The following is a 23,595-nucleotide window of genomic DNA, read 5'->3' on the forward strand; positions in this document are numbered from 1 at the left end:
CACGTTGGAGGTAAGTGGATACTAGGAGGAGCAGAAACACGTTTCTGAAAAGATCGCTCCTCCCGCTGCCTTTGACCGGTGCGTTCTGCAGCAGATCTTCGCTGTGGCCAATAACTCCTCTGCCGGCTAAACTCCTTCCCATTTGCCACAGCAAGATCTGCTTGGAGATTAGTGGGGAACCACTTTGAACAGATTTGACCTCCACTTGTTGTCAGTCTGCGGTGACACATTTTCCTGTCACTCGCCCGTATCGAACTAAATAACTAACCCAAACATAAATATCAATATGACTTACTACAAAAATTTCTCATTCAAAACCACTCTGAAGAACTTTGACCTCCACTTCCTGTCAGTCTGCGATGACACATTTTCCTGTCACTCTCCTGTATCCAACTAAATAACTAACCCACACATAAGTATGACTTTGCATACTACAAACATTATCCATTCAAGACCACTTTGAACAAATATGACCTCCACTTCCTGTCAGTCTGCGTTGACACATTTTCCTGTCACTCACCTGTATCCAACTAAATAACTAACCAACACATAAAGAAATACTTACTACAAAAAGTACTCAATAACATTCAACACCACTTTGAACAGATTTGACCTCCACTTCCTGTCTGTCTGCGTTGACACGTTTTCCTGTCACTCTCCTGTAGCCAACTAAATAACTAACCAACGCATAAATATGACTTACTACAAAAGTTACTCATTCAAAACCACTTCAAACAAATTTGACCTCCACTTCCTGTGACATATTTTCCTGCCACTCTCTTGCATCCAACTAATAAATGACTAACCCACACTTAAATATGACTAACTACAAACATTACTCATTCAGGACCACTCTGAAGAACTTTGACCTCCACTTCCTGTCAGTCTGCGATGACACATTCCCCTGTCATTGGCCTGTATCCAACTAAATAACTAACCCACACATAAATATAACTTAATTACTGCAAAAATTACTCATTAAAAACACTTTGAACAGATTTGACCTCCACTTCCTGTCAGTCTGCAATGACACACATTTCCTGTCACTCTCCTGTATCCAACTATATAAGTAACCCACACATAAATATGACTTACTACAAAAATAACTAATTCAAAACCACTTTGAACAACTTTGACCTCCACTTCCTGCCTGTCTGCAATGACACATTTTCCTGCCACTCTCCAGTATCCATCTGAATAACTAACCCAAACATAAATATGACTTACTACAAAAATTACTCATTCAAAATCACTTCGAACAAATTTGACCTCCACTTCCTATCTTTCTGTGATGACACATTTTCCTGCCACTCTCCTGTATCTAACTGAATAACTAGCCCATACATAAATAAATAAATACTTACAACAAAAATTACTCAATGATATTCAACACCACTTTGAACAGATTTGACCTCCACTTCCTGTCTGCGTTGACACATTTTCCTGTCACTCACCTGTATCCAACTAAACAACTAACCCACACATAAATATGACTTACTACAAAAGTTACTCATTCAAAACCACTTCAAACAAATTTGACCTCCACTTCCTGTGACATATTTTCCTGCCACTCTCTTGTATCCAACTAATAAATGACTAACCCACACTTAAATATGACTTACTACAAAAATTACTCATTCAGGACCACTTTGAACAACTTTGACCTCCACTTCCTGTCAGTCTGCGATGACACATTTTCCTGTCACTCGCCTGTATCAAACTAAATAACTAACCCACACATAAATATGACTAACTACAAAAATTACTTTCAAAACCACTTTGAACAGATTTGACCTCCACTTCCTGTCAGTCTGCGATGACACATTTTCCTGTTACTCGCCTGTATCCAACTAAATAACTAACCCACACATAAATATGACTAACTACAAAAATTACTCATTCAAAACCAATTAGAAACATTACACATAACACAAGCACTTAAGCAGTGTGGATACCCGTCTTGGGCTATAAACAAAGCCACGGCACCCAGGTCCACTGTTCCCTGTGACCACAACCCGAACCCTGCCACGCGCCAGAACAACAGAGGGTTTGTCGTCCTGCCCTATGTGAAGGGCGTCTCGGAAGACCTCCGTAGGATTTTCGCGAGCCACAGCGTACAAACCTGTTTTAGACCTACGCGAACCCTACGACAGTCACTGGTGGCACCAAAAGACAAAACAAAGAAGGAGGATAAGTGTGGCGTGATATACCACATCCCGTGTCAGGGAAGAAATACCCGTGGTCCCTGCCAAGAATCATACATTGGGGAAACTGAGCGCTCGCTCAAGACTAGGTTCTTGGAGCACAGGAGAAAGAGTTCGGCCTCGTCGGAGGTATCACAACACATTCATATTGAGTCACCGGGACATTTCATCAGCTTGGACAAAGTACAAATATTGGACACCGAATCGGATTACTTTGCGAGGGGGGTAAAGGAGGCCATCTACATAAGAGCACATCAACCGACACTCAACAGAGACGGGGGCCGATATCGTCTGCCAGGCATTTATGATTCGTTACTCGAATCACGTGTCTCTAAGTCACGTGATCAGAGTAACTGAATCGTCACTCCTGAAGAAGGTCGACGGAAGAGCGACTGAAAATTCGAGGTGAGAATAATTTGTGTTGTACTACAGTTGAAAAACTTCAATATGTATTCTATCAACACAGATGAGCTTTCATGCTCATTCAAAACCACTTTGAACAGATTTGACCTCCACTTCCTGTCTGTCTGCAATGACACATTTTCCTGTCACTCACCTGTATCCAACTACATAACTAACCAACACATAAATAAATACTTACTACAAAAAGTACTCAATGACATTCAACACCACTTTGAACAGATTTGACCTCCTCTTCCTGTCTGTCTGCGATGACACATTTTCCTGTCACTCGCCTGTATCGAACTAAATAACTAACCCAAACATAAATATTAATATGACTTACTACAAAAATTACTCATTCAAAACCACTCTGAAGAACTTTGACCTCCTCTTCCTGTCTGTCTGCGATGACACATTTCCTGTCACTCGCCTGTATCGAACTAAATAAATAACCCAAACATAAATATTAATATTACTTACTACAAAAATTATTCATTCAAAACCACTCTGAAGAACTTTGACCTCCTCTTCCTGTCAGTCTGCGATGACACATTTTCCTGTCACTCACCTGTATCCAACTATTAATAACTAACACACGCATAAATATGACTTACTACAAAAATTACTCATTCAAAACCGCTTCAAACAGATTTAGCCTCCACTTCCTGTCAGTCTGCAATGACACACATTTTCCTGTCACTCGCCTGTATCCAACTGAATAACTAACCCACACATAAATATGACTCACTAAAATTACTCATCGAAAATTATTATGATGTAAATATATACAGAAATAGAAGTGTGAAATAAAGGTAAAGAGTAATGACTCATTGGCTGTTCAATGACAGTTCATTGAAACAATAGACTCCAGCTTCCCAAATATAAACTTTTTTTGTCAAGAACATCATTAATCTATAGCTACATACATCTGCCTGAAGGTGCATTTGGTAGTTATGCCAACACATATATTCAAGTGAAACTCTACAATGTAAGTTGTGAAATGACTATTTCACATATGTGTTACGTTTTCCTGTGCGTTTTGACATTTTCATCGATGTCGACTAAAATATTGAGGTCAGAAGAATCTAAATAATCCCCGACATGGTGCAAAGGATGTAAATTAAAAGGTATCTTCGATACAATGCAAAAATTGGGGATGTCACAATCTCCCGTAAACGCAGTCATAAAAACTCAGCTTATTTGTCAAATCTTAAAAGTCCAATGCAAACATTTTCTGTTCAACGGAACAGTCTCATTCAAACCACAGTAAGATTCCTTGTGCATATACACGTAGAGGCTGAAATGGCTAAAACACTGTGACCTGTGTGCCTGCCAATGATAGTGACCTTTGTCTTACAGATTTTTACTATACAAAACAAATTTACACATTTCACATCACGCAATCCATGACATCAGCCAGTCACGGAAGAGCACATCATTCATATAGATACTATCTTTCAGTTGGTGGCGCGAAATGATGCTAGTATTAGTAAAATATCAACATGACAAAAAGACATCCTAAAACAAATCACATCTCAAACCTGTCCAAACATTCTTAAAGCTATACTACGTAATAGTTGGACAATACAAAAAGTAGATTCTGCCATTTCTTTACATAGTAAGCTAAATCTACCGTTTAGCATTGAATACCAAGGCTCAGTGAGAGAAGTTGCAACATCAGTGCATCATACAAACATGTCTACAAACTGTGATCTTACAGGAGGGTCTAACTCTGTTGATCACTCAGATAAATTACGTAGTATACCTTTAATATACTACTGTTTAAAAGTGACGTACATCTTGAGACATCTGTAAACACATCCCTTCCCATATGATGATGATGACTTCCCTAGCCAAACTCACTTTCACTTGAGTCGCATTAGACAATCGGTGTTTATGTTTGAACGTAACGACAAAAGGCTGTTTAAGATCAAACCATTTCTTTAGATTCTGAGAATCTGAGTCAATTGCTTTTGATACAAGGACAACGATGGCAGCTATGTACAGTTTAAACGAATGACATACAGCCTGACGTTGGACATTTGATATAACCCACAAACACACATGTGTGCTACACGCATATACGAACACACATATGCACAAGCACACTAAAGCTATACATCTGGTTTAGAGCATAGAAATATATATATATTTTTCAATTCAGTCTTTAAGAATTTTGTAAGAATTCATTTTTAAGAATGACACTTGATTTTCAACAAGTTTAAGCACTTTTCTCGAAAATTCATACAATTTGTAAAAACACCAATTTCATTTTTGAAAGACCAATTTCATTTTTGTTTGTGATATAAAAGAATTTTGTCAAGAATAGAAAATGAATGTTATGGTAGAACATATTATGTTTACGAAACCACGATCATGTTTGTGGTGATGGGCTTATTTTGAGCTACGTTGAACATCTCAATATCAGTGGGGGCGACAGAATGATGGTTGGCATGAAGGACCTCTCCCGAGCCAGCCTGGACCCTGCCCTTCCCCACCAAATGGAACAGTCCGCGGCGGAACTTGTCATTGGTGAATCCGTAGATGATGCAGTTGATGCTCGAGGACGCATGCGCCATGATCAGGGCGAGGAAGTGCACCGTCTGGAAAGAAAGGTAATAAGGTCTTTCACATTTCCGAGTGCGCATGCGCAGCAAACATTGTATAAATGGACCAGATTGATAAGACACGTTTTTTTATGTCTCATAGCTCAGGGGCCTTCAACTTTGACATTTATCGTTCACAATTCCTATCGTAGCGCATGCGTACTCGGAAGTGTGAATGAGCCTAAAAGCTAGTTCACGGTTCTCAGCCGCGCATGCACCTATGTTAGAGGCTTTTGTTTCTGGAACTGCAATAACCTTTTATGTTATAAGGGCCTTAAAGTTACGTGTCATGTAATTTCATTTAAATTTTGAAATAAATGCAAAACTTCGGACATTCAATGATAGATGAGAATAAAAATCTTAAAATGCATCCCTGAGTGTAGGGCAATGACCCTAATTGACGCAGCCGCAGAAGGCCCAATTCGAGTCCATACAGTATTTTAGCCTATTTTCGACTAGCAGGAAAAAGTAAGAAACATTTCATGTTGGTGAGACAGTGTGGGGTGCAGACGTTTAGATTAGGCGAAAAACAAGTTCTTGGTCCATTTTTTAGGCCTGTGCTGACCCCTAATTTGAAGTGGTCAGTCCTTAAAATGACGCCATGAGAAACCAAGATGGCGGCATGTTTGAGAGCTTCGTTAGTCGGAATTTTTAAAATCAGACTTTTGGACACTGGAGATAGCGGGATGCTGTGTGGGGTGAGTTCTTTCGACCTGGAATGTTCACGGATGATTTTATGACACTCTTTATGAACTTTTGCCTATTTTACATTATCGCCTATACAGATTTCCATTAGTGTCCACTCACAGGCCTTTTCCTTTTCCAAATCTCATGTGCATTTTTTCATAACAGCATCTTTGTGCAAAATGGCGAATAGTTGAAGGATAAGATCTGTGTCAGTAAAAACATCATCAAGGAAATTTCTGTATATAAATGACAGTCAACTCCCCCTAGCACATTAAATGCGAAGTGCAAGTTTGCTCACCTGGGGCCAGTGATCTTCGAAGTCGGCCAGTACCACTATGGCGTAGGGGGACCAGCAGAAGAAAAATGTCACGCACATGATCACCAGGGTCTTGATGAGCTGGATATGGTACATAATCGTAAAATCAGCCATTGATACCAAAATCGTTCAGTCACTGTAAACATGTCTTTATAAGCTACTTGATAAGGATCAGAGGACTGATAGAAAGCTTGTTGGTAAGCGCTTTATCATGTATATGGATATAAAGTTTAAAATTGGAGCGGAATGTCTTTTAAAAGATAAATTTAAAAGATATAGGGTAAGAATATGCTTCAGAGGACAGTTCCGAGTACATAAATAAGTGTTATACCTTTTTCTTCTTTTTTTAGCTTCAAGTGGTTCAACCAGTTAAATCAATGTAAACTCAAATGCATATGCATCTGGACATCGGTAATTTATTCGAATTTAGATTATAATTCATAGGGATAAACATTCATTCTACTTGCATTCGTAAAATATACAATAAATATATAACCCTAACAAGAAAGTACATTGTTTACAACACATTCGTTAATCAACCGTTCAATTCCTTGATTCTCAAGATTACTTTCAACTCTGTTTTCTTTTTCTGCATTCTCCTTAGCGGGCGATCAAAAAGACAAAAGATGAGCCGGCAGGTTTTGCATGTTTAAGAAAAATTAGGTCATCGCTTTGGTAGGATCTATTTGTGCAGTTTGGCAAAGGTTAACAATAAATGCATATATATGGTACAAATGTCAGCGTATACCGCCATAAGCTTGATATGTGGTTCGTTTAATTACAAACAAATGCGTTGACATTTCAAGGGAGTGACTTAATGCTTCCAAAGAAAAAGTGCTTCGTAAAGAAGTAGTGTTTATTGGTGTTTTTCCTAATAAACGTTCATATGGGTCCTGAGAACTACCTAAAGGTGGCATCTCACTGCACTTGGGGCACCGGTGCGACACTGCGGGGTTGGTTTACTGCGGCATTTTTTTGTTGTTGCTATTTTCGCAATTTTTGATAATTTAAATATTGCGTTATACGTAAAAGTATGACTGAGAAGACAACAAAATACACAGAACGGAAGGAAATGCTTTATCACTTGAGTCATCTACGAACCCCACAGTGCCGCACGGGTGCCTCAAGTGCAGTGAGGCTTACCTTTTACTTCAAGAGAATTTTTAGACAAAAATCCCTTGGCTTTGCAGTAATTGGGTCATGGTTCCCTGAAGGCTTAACCCCCATTTCTTTATAAATACAAATGAATGTGCAGATTGCAATCGTTTATCATCAACCTCAAATCCCTAATTGCTTTAAACTACATTCTTGATTATACGTTGCCCCAGTTCTGTCTATAACTTTCTGGTAAGGGACATCAAGACTTCCATAGAACCCATGCCCTAAGTTGTACATATTTTCATGTTTGCTGCATCTTTCCTGGTTGAAAGAGGTTTTTTACAGTCTAATTTTAAAGCCCTTTGAAAAGGCTAGTTAGGACATGCACTGATTTCTCCCCAAGCTTCCGAGAGAAGACCATCAAGAAGATTCTAGTAACAGAACTAGTAACAGTAAGACAGAAATTTTCTAATTCTAAGCTTGCTACGCTGAAGCTTTGGAAGATTGTATGGACATTCTGCTAAGCTCCCAACAAGACTATTAGAGTAAAATGTTTACTTGGTCAAAGATGTCTTGAATCCTTATTAGTCTAAGTCTCTTTAGCTTTGTAGATTTTTATCGTTATAATCCTGTGTAGATCATAGTTCTATCTAAAATATTTATCAACACCGTCAGCTTATTAAATGATATGCTCCTGAAGCTTTCGTTTTATGTATGATTTATGTATATCTTGGACGAATCCATATAATCTTTCTGCCAGAAGCTCATTAAAAGAAGCTCATTAAACGATTTATAGAGACGTCTTATCTGAAGTAAAAATGTACGTAACAGTTTGCACGTACACCTCGTTAGGAAGGATTTTCTTCACAAGTTGTGACTAATCGTATAGAAAAACACTCTCAGAAGGCCTTATTAACCCAAATCTGTCCACTGGACTTAGAGCAATGTTATTTCAACAGATCACTCAGTAGTTTTTACGGATACACAGTTCTCCAGTTATCTTATCTGACATTAAAGTGTATGTGACAGCGAGCGCGTACACTTCGTTAGGAAGGATTTTCTTCACAAGTTGTGTCTAATCGGATGGACAAATACCCTTTGATGTCCTCATTTACCAGATTCTGTCAACTGGGCTAAGTTTGAACATTAATGTTACTTCAAACGGAACACTGAAAGTTTGTAAAGATACAGATTTCTAGATTTGTCGTATCTGAAATAAAAGTGTACGTGACAGTTTGCACGTACACTTCGTTAAGAAGGATCGTCTTGAAAATGTGTGCCTAATCGGATGGAGAAATTACTTTTTGAAGTCCTCACTAGTCTTAATCTGTCAACTGGACTAAGTCTGAACAATGTTACCTCAACCAGAACACCGAATCTTTCTACAGATACATATTTCTCTAGTTGTTTTATCTGAAAATAATATAAACGTGACAATTTGCAGGTACACTTCATTAGGAAGGATTGTCTTCAAGTTATTCTAATCGGATGGAAAAAAAATCTGCGAAGTCTTCATCAGCCCGATTCTGTCAACTGGACTAAGTTTGAACAATGTTACTTCAAACAGCTACAGAAGAACACTAAACGTTTGTGCAAATACAGATTTCTAGATTTGTCGTATCTAAAAGTTAAATTGCATGCATGTGTCAGTTTGCACGTACACTTTGTTAAGAAGGATTTCATCCCAAGTTGTGTTTAATGGAATTGACAAAATTTTGTCTGAAGTCTTCATAAGACCGACTCTGTCTAAAGGACTTATTAGTTTGAGAAATGTTACTTTAAACCTAATCAAAAGAGTTAACCAATACGTGTCGTCTTATACAGAAATATGTTTTCCTCATATTGACACGCATGTACCTCTTTTCCATCCCAATTTATGTCTAATACTCTCTGAAGTCATCATGATCCCGATTCTGTCCACAGGAATTAGTTTGACAATGTTTTTTTTTTTACCATCACGCAGTTAACTGAAGCCTCTGTCACTGGCAAAGCCTGATCAAAAGAGTATGTTTCTTCAAAGGCGTATCGTCTCATACAATAAATATGTTTTCTTGTAACCTTTTCTTATAGAGCCTCAATCAGCATGCTTCAAGCTCTGTCTAACAGTCATATCTCTCAGAAATTACAAACGTGTTCAACTCCTGATAAATTCAATTTGCCTGGTTTTAGCAACAAATCCATTCATCCTCATTAGAAAGACTTGCAAAGAATTTTCGATTTCTTTAGTATCATTTCTCTTCAAAGGAAGGCATTCCCTGAAGACTTCATCCATACCAGTGCAGCCAAGATTTCGTAGGCCTGAGACGTCTTTTGGCGTCAGCAAAGCCAAGATATTGATTTGGCTTCAAGGCCTAACAAGCAACGGCGTAATGCATCTGATGCCAAATTCCGATATCAAGTCTCAGTGAACCTTCTTAATTGAAAGTATATCAAGATATCAAGTCTCAGTGAACCTCCTTAATTGAAAGTATATTTTCAGACTTGACAGTGCTACGCTTAATAAGCAAGCAAAGCCGTGATGGGCCCGATACGGCCCTGACCTGCCTACACTTAAGGTGAGGAGAAAGGAAGTAGTATGAAGTGCACCTGTTAGAGTGTATTCTTCAGGAGGACCACCCTCTGTACGAAATAGAGAACCGTAGCTAGAGGATGCTACATTAAACGTCTGACCGCTCACAAAATCATATCCAGGTGTTTGGAACCTTTTGTATTACTTTTAAATCGATGCGTTTATGACGGTGTCCGAAGACGTCCTAAGTGAGGTCATTTGGCGAAATTGATCGGCAGGGTGTTTGATTCACAACCCAGAGGTTCAAATCCGTTAATGTGCCACCGATCTTGTGCCTTTTTGAAATGCACTTAACACAACTTTTCTCACTTCACTCAGGTGAAATTGAGTTTATAGCTTCAGTAAGGGCCGTCCCTCGAATAGGACGTTAAATGAAGGCCCCATGTTTGAAGAGAGCTACGCCCCGAGCACGTTAAAGAACCCACCACACGTATCGAAAAGAGTAGGGGTCCTTCCCGGTTTGAGCGGCATGCAGCTTGTACTGTTCAGTACAAACCCGGTGTGTAACACTTTCCTTATGGCGGTTTATGCAACACAAACAAACAGACAAAGACCAAATTCAAAATGGCGGCGTACCTTGAGGTCATCTTGTTTGACCTTGGCCTCGTTCATGGCCCCCACGAGGCGCTGGCGTGAACTGCGCGCGAACATGTAGACGTTAGTGTAGGAGTAGACCACTGTCAGCAGTGGGATGATAACTATCATCACGACCTATGGAAAAACAGGCATTATTTGTTATTAGAAATAAACAAGAAAATAGATGGGTCTTCGTCAGGCAAAAATGACATATCACTTGGGAACACGTGATCTTCTGGTCACTCATGAGTTTCCTGAAGTTTGTTTCCCCATTGTCTAGTCTCTCTTTAAGTCTCTTAAGTGCTGATTGGAATGCCCCGTATATATACTGGCACAGAATTTGTTCACGCTTTACTGTGTAACTAGTGTAACTTTACTGTCAGTGAATGAAAAGTGGGATTTATTCATAGCAATTCATCATATTCTTGGTATTTGATACATTTGACAATTATCTATCACAGTTGTTAGGACAACCATTTCCAAACGTACCTATTTTACTTATCTGGGACATAATAGCTTAAACACTGTGTGGAGATAGATATGGAGGGCTCAATCCGAATAAAAGTGGGCTTTACCACCAAAATCGACAAACACATCCAGGAAATCTATACTTGTGCCGTTAATTGCCTAAAGCAGCTACAATGTACAGGAGTATTACCAGATTTACCCGTCTATACTATAATTATGTGAAAATCCCAATTTTCAGACAGTGTTAAACAATGCACACTTACCAGGTACAGCGTGTATCCGTACGTGTGTGCCCGGTCGTATGTACAGCCCATAGTCTTCAGGTCGTAACCATGGCTACCCCAGCCGAAGTGAAGAGGCACGTCCACCAGACCGCCGTACAGCCACAGACATACCACGATCACACCGCACCACTTCTTAGTGAAGATCTGGTGAAACGAACATATACAGAGTTAAATAGATTGTTCTTTATCAAGAATATCATGGAAATCCATTGTTTCTTTGTTCCGTCATTCTCCTTGAAAGATTGTCACAAAACACGCCATTGCACTTCGAGAGAAAGCTGGTAGGGGGCTAAACAAACACCACTTTTTCCTTACATCACAAGCTAGCTGACATCTTTGTCCCAACCCCTACCCACATATCAAGTATCATCGTTATCCATCTAGAGGTTCTTGAGTTGTGTTGACTACAAAAATCCGTAAGCAAAATCACACACGATATCGCGATTTTTAAATAAGAAATGATAGGTTTCATTTTGTTTGTGTGTCTGTGTGGGTGGGTGTATCTTTATGATTTTTGGTATAATGTATTGTGTTTATGTAGCAAAAAAAGGCCCTATATTGTGTACCCCTAACGGTTTTCATTGTACAGCATTATCTTCTTGTTTTTAAGGTTTGCTAAGAATTCTTGTGTTTGGGAGATTTGACAAAAAAAGCAATGGTATGTTTAGTGGTGCGTACCTAAAACCCGGACTTGAAATTGGACCTAAAAATGTTTAAAACCCCTAAATGTCCGGAGCCAAGTCCGGACTTGCAAAAAGCTATCTGTCACTTATGCTCCTTTTTTTTTGTTCTAACCCATCTAAAACCTTCCATAGACAGTGAAATTTGCACTGGTAACAGACAAAAACATGTCACACTGTACACTGGCTGTATATAGTTTGCATGTATTTTTCACATTGCATTTCAATTCATGCTAACATGCAATTTTATATGCACCATCCCCCCTCCTAAAAAAAATTCTAGTGCACATAATATGCAATGATGGGTTCAAGTCCGGACTTTTAGTCCAGACCTGAACCTGAACTGCTGGACCTGAATCCGGACCTGAACCTGAATATGAGTTTAGGTACGCACCACTAGGTATGTTGATTATGCAAATTAGATTTGCATAATGTTTTAATTGCATGTTCGTATGGGGAATATTCACGTGGCGTCATTGATGCCTTTTCAGCAGTCGATTAGCACTTTAGCGGATCTCACTTTGGTGAATGGTGGTCACCGATGAGATATTAGTATGCTTGAAAGCGTCCATTGCCATATGTAAGAAGGCTATTATAGGACTTGCGGTACTTAGAAAGGCGTAATGATGTGGACACGTTTCCGTGACTTGATTACAAGGAGTTTCTGCCTTAGAAGTGAAGTAAATTAGGTGCTCCATGTATGTATGTTGATCCCACTATAATCTCTTCTGTCAAATTGTAAGCACAATGCACATATATGAATGAATACATATTTTGCAGGCAAGGTAAAATGTTTTAGTGCAATGGTTGTAAAGAAGCAATGCGCTCTTTATTATCCAATAAGCGGTAACATCTTGCACAAGTGATAGAATACGGTTCAATACTCGTTATCTTCGTTAGAAAAATATGACATTACGTTGCGTAAAGGGGCATCTCACTGGATTGCGGCTCGTTGGCGGTGTTACTGTGTCCTAAACTAGATTCGTATTAATTTTGACTTTATAACGAGACTACCATGCAAAACGCACAGGTGTGGCTGAAAAAAACAAATGTTTCTATCGATGAAATTCGTTGAGCGCTCTCAAATTACTTGGCTGCATGCAGTGAGGCCAAGAACGTACAATAGCTGCAGCGAAATGTCACTGTCAGCTTCAGGGGGTCTCAGCTAGTAAAGCAACTTTTTTATGACGTCCTTTTTTCACAGAATATGCAACTGACTGACAGCTCCCATGTTTGTGTCACCTGTCTTACTGTTTTTCGAAAGAGGCATCGGGTCAAACCGCCAAGCGCTCAATCCATAATTATTACCGGAGATTGCAAAAGCTTCTTCAGCCAGAGATGCCATGACGCCCTTTTTTCATAGAATATGGAACTGATTGTCAGCTCCCTTGTTTTTAGTTCCTTTTATTTCCTATTCTCTGTTGAGCTAAGACGGCCCAGGCACGCTCGATTTGTGTCCGAGTTCGGGCGCGTGTTCCCTTGTCCAGCCGAATTCGAACGCGTGTTCTATGATGTTCCATTACGTAATTCGAACCGAACGCGCGTTCGAACCTGTAGTTATTTGCGACTTTTCAAAGTAAACAGGCACCGTAAGGACCCTTTATCCTTGGTCGGTGTCTGTGCGGTCAAGTTATGACATTTACGGCTTAAGTCCCAGCTCAAAATAAGTACTGATCTTTTTTGTACTCAAGATTTACCTATTATCCCCTTTTTATCAAAATTGTCCGCGGCTATTTTGTTTAATCATTTTATGTCTTTGACTATGGTGCATTTTCAACGAAAAATTGAAAAAAATGGTCGTTTCTGATGTTTTCGGCCCAAAAAAACAATATAATCCTAATTTAAAACAAAATAGCCGCGGATAAAAATGATAAGTTTAAGGTTGGCTTTCATCCTTTAGAATATCATAATTTAAAGTCTTGTTTCCAGCTGGGACTAGACTCATGAAATAAACAACACTTTTTTTAACCAAAATGCTTATTTCTAACCCAAAATCCGGCATGTACAAAAAAAAATCACAAGTATTCAATGTGTTTAAAGTAGTACTAAAACTGTGTGAAGTTTCATCGTAGTGCGACCGAGCAATCAAAAGTTACGATCGATGTATAGAATACTACTTTATTCCAGGCCATGGGCCGTCTTAAGCCAACAGAGTTTAACTTTTTTTCGAAAGTGCAAATCATAGCGTCGTCGACGCCGAGCGCTCAATCCATTAGTACCGGAGATTGCAAAAGGTTCTTCAGCCAAATCTAAATTTGCCATGACGTCCCTTTTCCAACAATATGCAATTGATTGTCAGCTCTCTTGTTTTTATTTCCTGTCGAATTTTTTTTTTCGAAAGAGCACATCGTAGGCGTCAGGTCAAAACGTCGCCAACGCTGAGTGCTCAATCCAAAAGTTTCTTCAGCCAAATTTGCCATGACATCCTTTTTCCAACAAGATGCAACTGATTGTCAGCTCCCTTGTTTTTATTTCCTGTCGAACTTTTTTCTAAAGAGCAAACCATAGACGTCAGGTCAAAACGTCGTCGGCGCCGAGCGCTCAATCCATTAGTACCGGAGATTGCAAAAGCTTCTTCAGCGAAATTTGCCATGACGTTCTTTTTTCCAAGAATATGCAACTGATTGTCAGCTCTGTTGTTTTCATTTCCCGTATAACTTTTTTTCGAAAGAGCAAACCATAGACAACGGGTCAAAACGTCGTCGGCGCCGAGCGCTCAATCCATTAGTACCGGAGATTGCAACAGCTTCTTCAGCGAAATTTGCCATGACGTTCTTTTTTCCAAGAATATGCAACTGATTGTCAGCTCTGTTGTTTTCATTTCCCGTATAACTTTTTTTCGAAAGAGCAAACCATAGACATCGGGTCAAAACGTCGTCGGCGCCGAGCGCTCAATCCATTAGTATCGGATATTGCAAAAGGTTCTTCAGCCAAATTCAAATTTGCCATGACGTTCTTTTTTCCGAGAATATGCAACTGATTGTCAGCTCCCGTGTTTTTATTTCCTGTCGAACTTTGTTTCGAAAGAGCAAATCATAGACATCGGGGCAAATCGTCGCCGACGCTGAGCGCTCAACCCATTCGTACCGGAGATTGCAAAAGGTTCTTCAGTCAAATTTGCCATGACGTTCTTTTTTCCAAGAATATGCAATTGATTGTCAGCTCTCTTGTTTTTATTTCCTGTCGATTTTTTTTTCGAAAGAGCAAATCGTAGGCGTCAGGTCAAAACGTCGCCAACGCTGAGCGCTCAATCCAAAAGTTTCTTCAAGCCAAATTTGCCATGACGTTCTTTTTTTCCAAGAATATACAACTGATTGTCAGCTCTCTTGTTTTTATTTCCTATCGAACTTTTTTTTCGAAAGAGCAAATCATAGACATCGGGTCAAAACGTCGTCGGCGCCGAGCGCTCAATCCATTAGTATCGGATATTGCAAAAGGTTCTAAAGCCAAATTTAAATTTGCCATGACGTTCTTTTTTCCAAGAATATGCAACTGATTGCCAGCTCTGTTGTTTTCATTTCCCGTAGAACTTTATTCCGAAAGAGCAAATCGTAGGCGTCAGGTCAAAACGTCGTCGACGCCGGGCGCTCAATCCATTTACCGGAGATTGCGAAAGGTTCTTTAGCCAAATTTGCCATGACGTCCTTTTTCCAAGAATATGCAACTGATTGTCAGCTCCATTGTTTTCATCTCCTGTCGAACTTTTTTCTAAAGAGCAAACCATAGACGTCAGGTCAAAACGTCGTCGGCGTCGAGCGCTCAATCCATTAGTATCGGATATTGCAAAAGGTTCTTCAGCCAAATTCAAATTTGCCATGACGTTCTTTTTTCCAAGAATATACAATTGATTGTCAGCTCTCTTGTTTTTATTTCCCGTAGAACTTTTTTTCCGAAAGAGCAAATCGTAGGCGTCAGGTCAAAACGTCACCGGCGCCGAGCGCTCAATCCATTAGTACCGGAGATTGCAACAGGATCTTCAGCCACAGTTGCCATGGAGATTTTCCATTTCCTGCAAGGCTGAGGGTAATTTGTAGAGGTCCTCTACAAGGGGCCGAACTCGCATCTGTTGTAATCAGGAAACTCATTCACACGGACAGGAAGCCATTAGCGATTAGTGCTTTTGAGTGGTCTTCTTCAAGGCTATTTCCGTCCTGCGTGATTATATGTACTTAATGAGTTTCCAAAACATTGAAAGGTAGCGCCCACACTTGTGGCTTTAAGGGCACCAAGGACCTAGAAAGTAAAATAAAAACAGGTGCGCGTACTCTTCATTTAGATATTTCTCTTCAAAAAGAGAACAAATGAAACTTCGTACAGTTTTGATGTTTGTACTGTTGAGACGATTGTTTGACCAGGCTCTCGTTGAATTCTATTTGATAAACAAACAAACAAACAAACAAGCCAAAAAAATTATACCATCCTTTCAGCAATACCTGCTATTTTCCACGAAGAGAATTACACGCGTTTTAACAGTTTTTGCTTAAAAGTCACTTAAACTTGGTGGGTCAGAGGTTTCTGGAAGTTTGCATCACGGGACTGTAGACGCGCGGCGACATGATTGGTCGGTAACTTTCCCTCTAGCAGCAGGAGAGAGAGTATCTGATTGGCTGACGGTTAGTAAGTGCCAGCGCAGGCCGATACAAGAATAATTGCTTAATATATACAAGCGATAGACCCGGTATGAGATGATAGATATTGACATCCATGGCCACCTATCCATATTACCTGATATGGTAAGGAGTAAATACAAACCCTGTCATGTAGAGGGTTGTGGCAAACAAACAGGTATCTGTTGAAACTGATGGCCGCCACGGTTGCCAATGAAACGGAGCACGTGATCACACAGATGGAGCCAACCACCTCGCACTGGACCGGATGATCCAGCAGATACTGGTCCGTGTGGATTCCTGGAAATAAATAAAAACAATAAATGAATAAAAACAAACAAACAACAAAAATCACGATACCCTGCTAAACCCTTTTCCAATACAAAGATACACATTGATCAAATTTTCAACGGCCACTTTCGCCTCCTTCGGGATCGATACTGACGACCAATCACGGGACGTAAACTCGTGATAGTTATAACCGCGTGACCTTATTGACACGTGATATTTCGTGTACGTGACGTCAGCAATTGGTCAAACGTGGCTAGAAGTTTATATCGCCCCCCGTCTCTATGTAGTGATGGATGGAATTTCCTTATTTGTATGTTTTCCTTTATACCTCTCACAACGTAGTCCTGTGTGTGTTAGTATTCTAAATTTGTCCAATACTAACAATTGGGCAAACCATATTCTATAGAATATTACTGTTTTAGTGATGATGTTTTGAGCTTAATTAGATACTATTCTTGTTGTAGCATTTCCCGATGATTCTTTTTAGCAAATACGACACGAATCCAGGCCATATCTTTTTAATAGCTTTAAGCCTATTAATTTTCTGATGTTTACTGTTTCATTGATGAAGCTTTGGACGTCGACTTGCCCTGTCATTGTGGAATTGCTAGAACCCCATATTTACACAAAGGAACATTAAACGTTGACAAGTGAAAAATTGACTAATTCTACTCTTGGCACTTGCTGTGCAGCATTAGAGTAGTCCCCGGTCAGGATCAACTCTACACATTTACGATTGGAAAGACATTACGGACTTCACAAGAAATCCCAGTACCATCGTTAACACATCTCATGTAAGCGGTGTGTAATTCCCTAGAAGACGGTGCCAGCCAAAGGACTTACATCTATGGCATGCCTAAAACACTTAATAGGTCTTAACGGCTTCTGCAAACGCGTTGATGTAAAAGTTAATGTAGCAGCGAGCTTTGATGTACATCAACAGGTTTTAGGTGATTTTGTGGGTCTCTTTTGGTGTTAGATTAACACATCACTCTCTATACAGGTATCAAAATCAAGATCCTCCCGAAACCGTTTGTGTATTGGGCGGGAGTAGAAGCCAATTAATTGCACAACGGATAACTGCACACTTCTGTTATTTGTACGGAATCCCAACGTATACGTACTGACGCAGTCTAGCTGAATAACCTGAATGCTTTGTTGCACCATCCGGCTAATTGCACAAAATGTGCTGTAAAATGGGGGTGCAATTTTTTTTGCAATTAGCCTTTGGGCATGAGTTTGCAATAAAGATATCATTGATATCATTTATTAAACGGCCTCTACTGTAGTGCTAGGGCAGTACTAGTATGCATAGTTGTGAAAGCACTATATCGTAGGCGCCTATTCTAATGGTAGCACAGCAGGTGTACAACAAGTACTGTTCCTCTTTTGCAAAATAGCTGCGTGCCAAGCAGAGAAAGCAACATCTTCCATCTTAAAAGTTAGTGTTATGAATTCGCGACCACACTAATACAAATCTAGCGAGCATTCAGTGCATTTTACATCAGTTTTATCCATGCAGAATTGAATCAAGTTTTTAGAAAGGAATGAACTCTATCAGAAAGATCAACATTGTTTTCGTGACCCCAGGCGTACATTTTCTGAATCGAAGTGTTCTCTATTTCTATCGCTTCGAGACTTCCTGTTACGTTACGTCACTGTCGTCATGGTAACTGATAAGTGCCAACATAATTGGCTACCTTCTAAAAGCATCAGTTGGCCCAACGCTTCAGTAGACGTCGATTAACCTATGCGCATGCATGCACCGACGTACATCAGAATGTTGCGGGAGTTTCTTGACCTTCATGGGTGTTGTGTGGCTGCACTTAGCCCATGATCTTTGAGATCACCTTCACACTTAATATGCCTAATAGAATTGCGGATATCGTGGACGGTAGGCTTTCTTAAAGCACACCCCATTATCAGTACATTCCTTATGGGAACAGGAATGAATCATTTTGATGTTATTAGTGTTACGAGACGTTAGCAGAGCAGACTGATCTCGAGTTCGCTCGCCAGAGATCCGATGGATTAGACATAGTCGTTAATCAGACATTGCAGTCCAGGTCATGGGGCCAATGGAAGAGGCTACTAATTCACGGGGTGGTACTGTTTTTGTCTCTCTATTTGTCTGTGTTTTCTGGGTTATATATTTTCTATATCATAGTTACATCCATCAAAAATTAATAGCCAGTCATCAATTGACATATGTGATATTAACAACACCTTTTGTTTTCTGGAAATCCATGACCTACAAACTATATATTAACATATTTCACGGAGGAGTGAGATCTTTGAACTCATGTTTATTTCCGTTTTCCTCTACTTGAGTGAATCTCTCAGTATACATAAATTGAGCACTGTTTTTAACAGAGGGACTGGGTTACATGCATACAAACCATACAACAATATAAACAAATTTAAAAAAAAGATTTATACATCGACCTTTACCTTTATTATCGAACTCATTATTCGTTGTATGTGGCACTATTAAGATACGTTATCAGCTTGAGTGCAGTGCTATATTGCCCTTGTGCCTGTCCAAAAGAAAACTATTATAAGAAAACGCGGAGAACGTTATCAATGCATTTCGATGTCTGACATTCTAAACGCCCTGTGGCTTTCGGTCGGCATAACAAATAAATGTCGCCAGGAAAGCTGGTTAGCTCCTAGGTTTTCCATCACACGTTACATGCCTGATAGAACTACGTTCTTTGACGTCACACACGAGTAGATCAGGTATAAAATTCTGTATTTAATTTCACAGTAAGTCAGTATTTCCTGAACGATACCGCGTCCGTATTGTTCTTAATTCCGTCAATACATTATCGGATCAACCGAACATCTCTGACACTCGAGTAAAACAGGTATGAAAACTGTATTTCAAAGTATTTCCCGAACGATACAGCATCCGTATTGCTCTTAATTCTCCCAATGCATTGTTGGATCAACCGGATATCTTTGACATTTGATAAAAACCCTGATTCAAAACTTTAAAAGACTAGCGCTACGCCTTGAAGCGGAAAAACTGCAACCTTCAAAACAGCCTTGAAAGATTCGGGATTGTCTAAATGCATTGCCGCAGAAATCGAGAGCACCTGTAGGCAAAACTGATATACACGTAAGATTTTGCTTAAAAGGAATTCTCTTAACTTTAAGTGCCAGAAGGTATACCGACGACTTTACCATTAGCATACCCTCCAACTGAGATCGTGTTGCGTAATCGGCAGCGTGTTTGGCCGAGGACCTAACGGTCCAGGACTCGAATCCTGCCGCGGCCGTCACTTGGATAGGACGTTAAATGGAGGTCCTGTGTTTGGGGAGAGCTACACCCCATGCACGTTAAAGAACCAACCACAACCACCGAAAACGATTAGAGGTATGTCCAGTGTGCGATAGAGCAAATCCTTCTGTCTGGATCGCCCGGATGGAGGCCCGGCGTACATTCATACCGTATTAGCCACACGGTGATTTACATCATTCACCCGGACGGGCGACCTGGCGCATCCCCGTCTTATATTCAGCCATAAGAACTAGCAAGGGTATGCCACCCCGTAAGGGGTGGTATAACCCCAACGGTGTATACACATTGTGACTCTACTACTACACCCTTCAACGGTCTAAACCTAGTGAATCCCTACAACAGGTGTCTCATTGAGGCTGTGTCCCATTGGCAATCTCGCTGCTGCCGGGCAACTTGAGAGAGCACTCAACGAATACCATCGATAGAAAATTATAACCGAATCTTTTGTTGTCTTGTTGTCTTTTTATTGATGCTTGTTATTTTTGCATGATATTTGCATTATAAAGTTAAGGGTAACACAAATCAAATTTAGCGACGCCACCAACAGACAGCTGCACAGTGAGATATCGCCTGTCAGACATGACCTCCTGACCTTCTCCAGACTATGGGTAATAGTTATTCGTGACCAAGGTCATCGGTGGTTAGGAGTAGGTCGCCGAGGGTGCCTTTAAATCGTTCATAGTTGCGCCAGCGGACTATGAATCTTAAAAGATCTTCATAGGGAGTTTAATATTTTATTTTTGGATAGCCATCAGAGGAGCTTGAGATACAATATGATGGATTCAAGTAACAGTGACTCCTAACCAATCACGACCTTGGTTTGGTCAAGAGCAAAGTATTGGTGAAGTTCAAAAAACCCAGTGGCTTCTGGTGAAGGTAAATTGGTTGGAGTGAGGTCATGCGAAATATTTGGATGTTCTTGCGATATAAGCTCCCTTCAGAAATAATTCAATTTTAAACCTTCGAATTCACATCTCCCTGTCCATCTGTAGAAGAAGAACTGCACGACACAGCTAGCATGTACAATGTATTACAACATCTACATACTTGGGAGTTGAACTATGATCTACTACTAATATTCCTAATAATTCTAATAATTCTAAAGAACTATGCTAATATTTTGATAACAAAAATATAGACAATCTAGTTGATGTCGTGCATGCAAGTGCCGTAAAACATTATGATAATAAAGTATGCTGTTTTACGAAGAGTATGGTATGGTCTCGTTTTTTTGCAGGGAGTTATATATCCATTTGGTAGATATGTGAATAGAACATGACAATAGGAATATCAAATCTCTTGATTACGCACGGTGTAATGGAATGCTTTCATCCTATAGGCCTACCAACGCACGCTCACATTATATTCTTATTGCAACATATGTTTTTTTAAGGATACGTCAAGCCAAACTTTGCGCATTGTACAAACATGTTGAATAACACTATAGAAAGAGAAACATTGGCATACTTTAATAGACCCATGAACTCAACCTGATCAAAATTGCTTTCTTATGTATCATCATGCATGTATCATACTCTCTGTACACATTTATGTGAATGTTAACAAAGGTTGATTAAAAAACATCTTGATATGTGTTAATTCTGTAACTGATTACGAATGAGTGGTTTGCTTTTAATTTCGCAGACACATTTGCATTCACTAAAATACGTTACAGTCTAAATTCTACATGATAGATTGGAATGAATTACGTATTGTAGGCAGACATGCATGGCCAACTAGAAGAGCAAAAGCTAATCTATACAACCTTTACATACTAGTGAAAGAATTATCTTTATCATATTTATCATAAAATCTAACTAAAAGGGCAAAAAATTAATTGGGAAAACGTGTTATGTAAAACTAATTACAGAATGATTAATGTTACGCAACTGAACCTAATGATTGATGTTACAAATTTCGCAGCCGAAAGCATTAATAAATCAATTTACTCTGTAATTTTTCTTGCCAGAAAATTAGGGATGATGTATAAAATTTGCAATTAATCACAGAGACTAATGGAACAGTTGTCATCTTTTCATCAAACATAAGCGGAAGAAGAAAGACGGTGATAATCAAAAAGATGACAGGAAAGGATTATGTATGCAGTATACACTGTCTCATTTTCCTCTTGGCAGAAAGCACGACACACCGATTTAACAGTACGTTGAGCAATTTCCTGTTCTTGCAAATACTAAGTACAGCGTTAATAGTGGGGTTACAGTTCCTTCACATCGACTTAAATGCATTGCGTGGTGGGATAATTTCAATTTCATACATTTAACCTACATATGTGTTCCCTGGTGAATGGAAGGTTTGGGTCCAAATTTGCATAGCCAGAAAAAGGCACAGACAGAAGTAGCGAGCTAGAAATTCGCAAAAAGGTCAGAGCAAATAAATTTTGTTGATTGCATCCTCTGCAGAAGCTAAATCCAATGCAAGAGGAAAAAAACTGGCTAGATAACAGGATGGTGAAATTTTGAAAATAGACATCATAAACGTTGTAACAAGAATAAAACGCAAACACAACACAACATAGCATCACAACCAAGAAGTCCTCCTACATTCAAGAGGTACACAAAGTGACACTAGTGTGGTAAACTGGTATCACTTATATACGACTTTAAACAGTCATGACTATCATATTGGCACAACTTTTACTATGAAACTAGAATCTTGAACTACTACCGTGGCTACATGGACCTCACTAGTGTAACTTCTACTAGTGCAATCAAGACTACCATGTACCACACGACATAGTTGCCTTCGAAATTCTCGTCTCTTTTTTCTTTACGAAATCAGGCAAAATTTAATGAGCGCGCCGATGTCATCCATAACATCCACCTAATGTGGCCTGGTGAATAAAAAAAAGAAATTCATTTTGAAAACATTATCAAGTGACAGATAGTGAGTGAGGTAAAGGTCATACCTGCATGCTAGAAGATAGTATTACTTTCTGTTGGGGGACCACAGTCTTATCTATCCCATTCATCAGTTCATTAACTGCTCCCAGTATTCTTTAATGGGGTAGATCGGTAGGGAAATGTCATCCATGTATTTTCAATAACTTCAAGTTATGTTAGTCTATTTAATTTTAATTTGATTTAATTTAATCAATCCCATTAAAAGCAAATGTGCATAATTTTGATAATTTTTCATTAGGGCAGAAAGAACCATGATGCCCTATACCTGAACCTTGGTGCATCATACCTAAAATGATGAAGAGATGTAATAAGCTATGATTATATAAGTTAAGGTTAACTTTATTTTCCACAGAAACTGCATCTGATATATTGCAAAGCGAATTAAGGCTAATGCATTTGGGCTGGTTACGCTTGTCAAATATATATAAAGCAGACATGTACTCTAAATTTCATAATGAAGAGCCATTTTGATAGACTCCTTCAACGGCGTCTCTAGGGCATTGGCGAAAGTGTTTTTTTGGGGGGGGGGGGTTATCCGGGAATACGACGGGGGAGAAAATATGCCGGGAAAGGAAAAATGCC

General features: G+C 39.4%; 2 protein-coding genes across 2 annotated transcripts in view; both read right to left on the reverse strand.

The window, feature by feature from the left end:
- Positions 1-3,355: 3,355 nt before the first annotated feature.
- LOC118404784 (galanin receptor 2b-like) lies at positions 3,356-10,588 on the reverse strand. Its single transcript, XM_035804124.1, has 3 exons — positions 10,459-10,588; positions 6,198-6,296; positions 3,356-5,209 (listed from the first exon to the last, which is right to left on the reverse strand). Exons 1-3 carry the CDS (start codon positions 10,585-10,587, stop codon positions 4,967-4,969), a joined length of 471 nt encoding a protein of 156 aa, XP_035660017.1. The 5' UTR covers position 10,588; the 3' UTR covers positions 3,356-4,966.
- Positions 10,589-11,085: 497 nt separating this feature from the next.
- LOC118404928 (melatonin receptor type 1C-like) overlaps positions 11,086-23,595 on the reverse strand; it is a 17,817-nt gene continuing 5,307 nt past the window's right edge. Inside the window, exons 2-4 of the mRNA XM_035804311.1 lie at positions 16,643-16,797; positions 11,190-11,354; positions 11,086-11,094 (exon numbers count right to left, since the gene is read on the reverse strand). Of these exons, the coding sequence (XP_035660204.1) occupies positions 11,086-11,094; positions 11,190-11,354; positions 16,643-16,797 (329 nt within the window). The remainder of the gene's footprint in view (positions 11,095-11,189; positions 11,355-16,642; positions 16,798-23,595) is intronic.

This window comes from Branchiostoma floridae, chromosome 17 (genome assembly GCF_000003815.2).
Source record: "Branchiostoma floridae strain S238N-H82 chromosome 17, Bfl_VNyyK, whole genome shotgun sequence".
Classification (NCBI taxonomy): Eukaryota; Metazoa; Chordata; class Leptocardii; order Amphioxiformes; family Branchiostomatidae; genus Branchiostoma; species Branchiostoma floridae.

What these genes read in the sequence shown, in the direction of transcription:
- LOC118404784 (XM_035804124.1), bottom strand. Translation starts at nt 10,587, where the DNA reads ATGATAGTTATCATCCCACTGCTGACAGTGGTCTACTCCTACACTAAC. An exon ending in TCAAACAAGATGACCTCAAG is followed by an intron (nt 6,297 to 10,458) that starts GTACGCCGCCAT and finishes TACCATATCCAG; the next exon opens with CTCATCAAGACCCTGGTGAT. An exon ending in TCGAAGATCACTGGCCCCAG is followed by an intron (nt 5,210 to 6,197) that starts GTGAGCAAACTT and finishes CTTTCTTTCCAG; the next exon opens with ACGGTGCACTTCCTCGCCCT.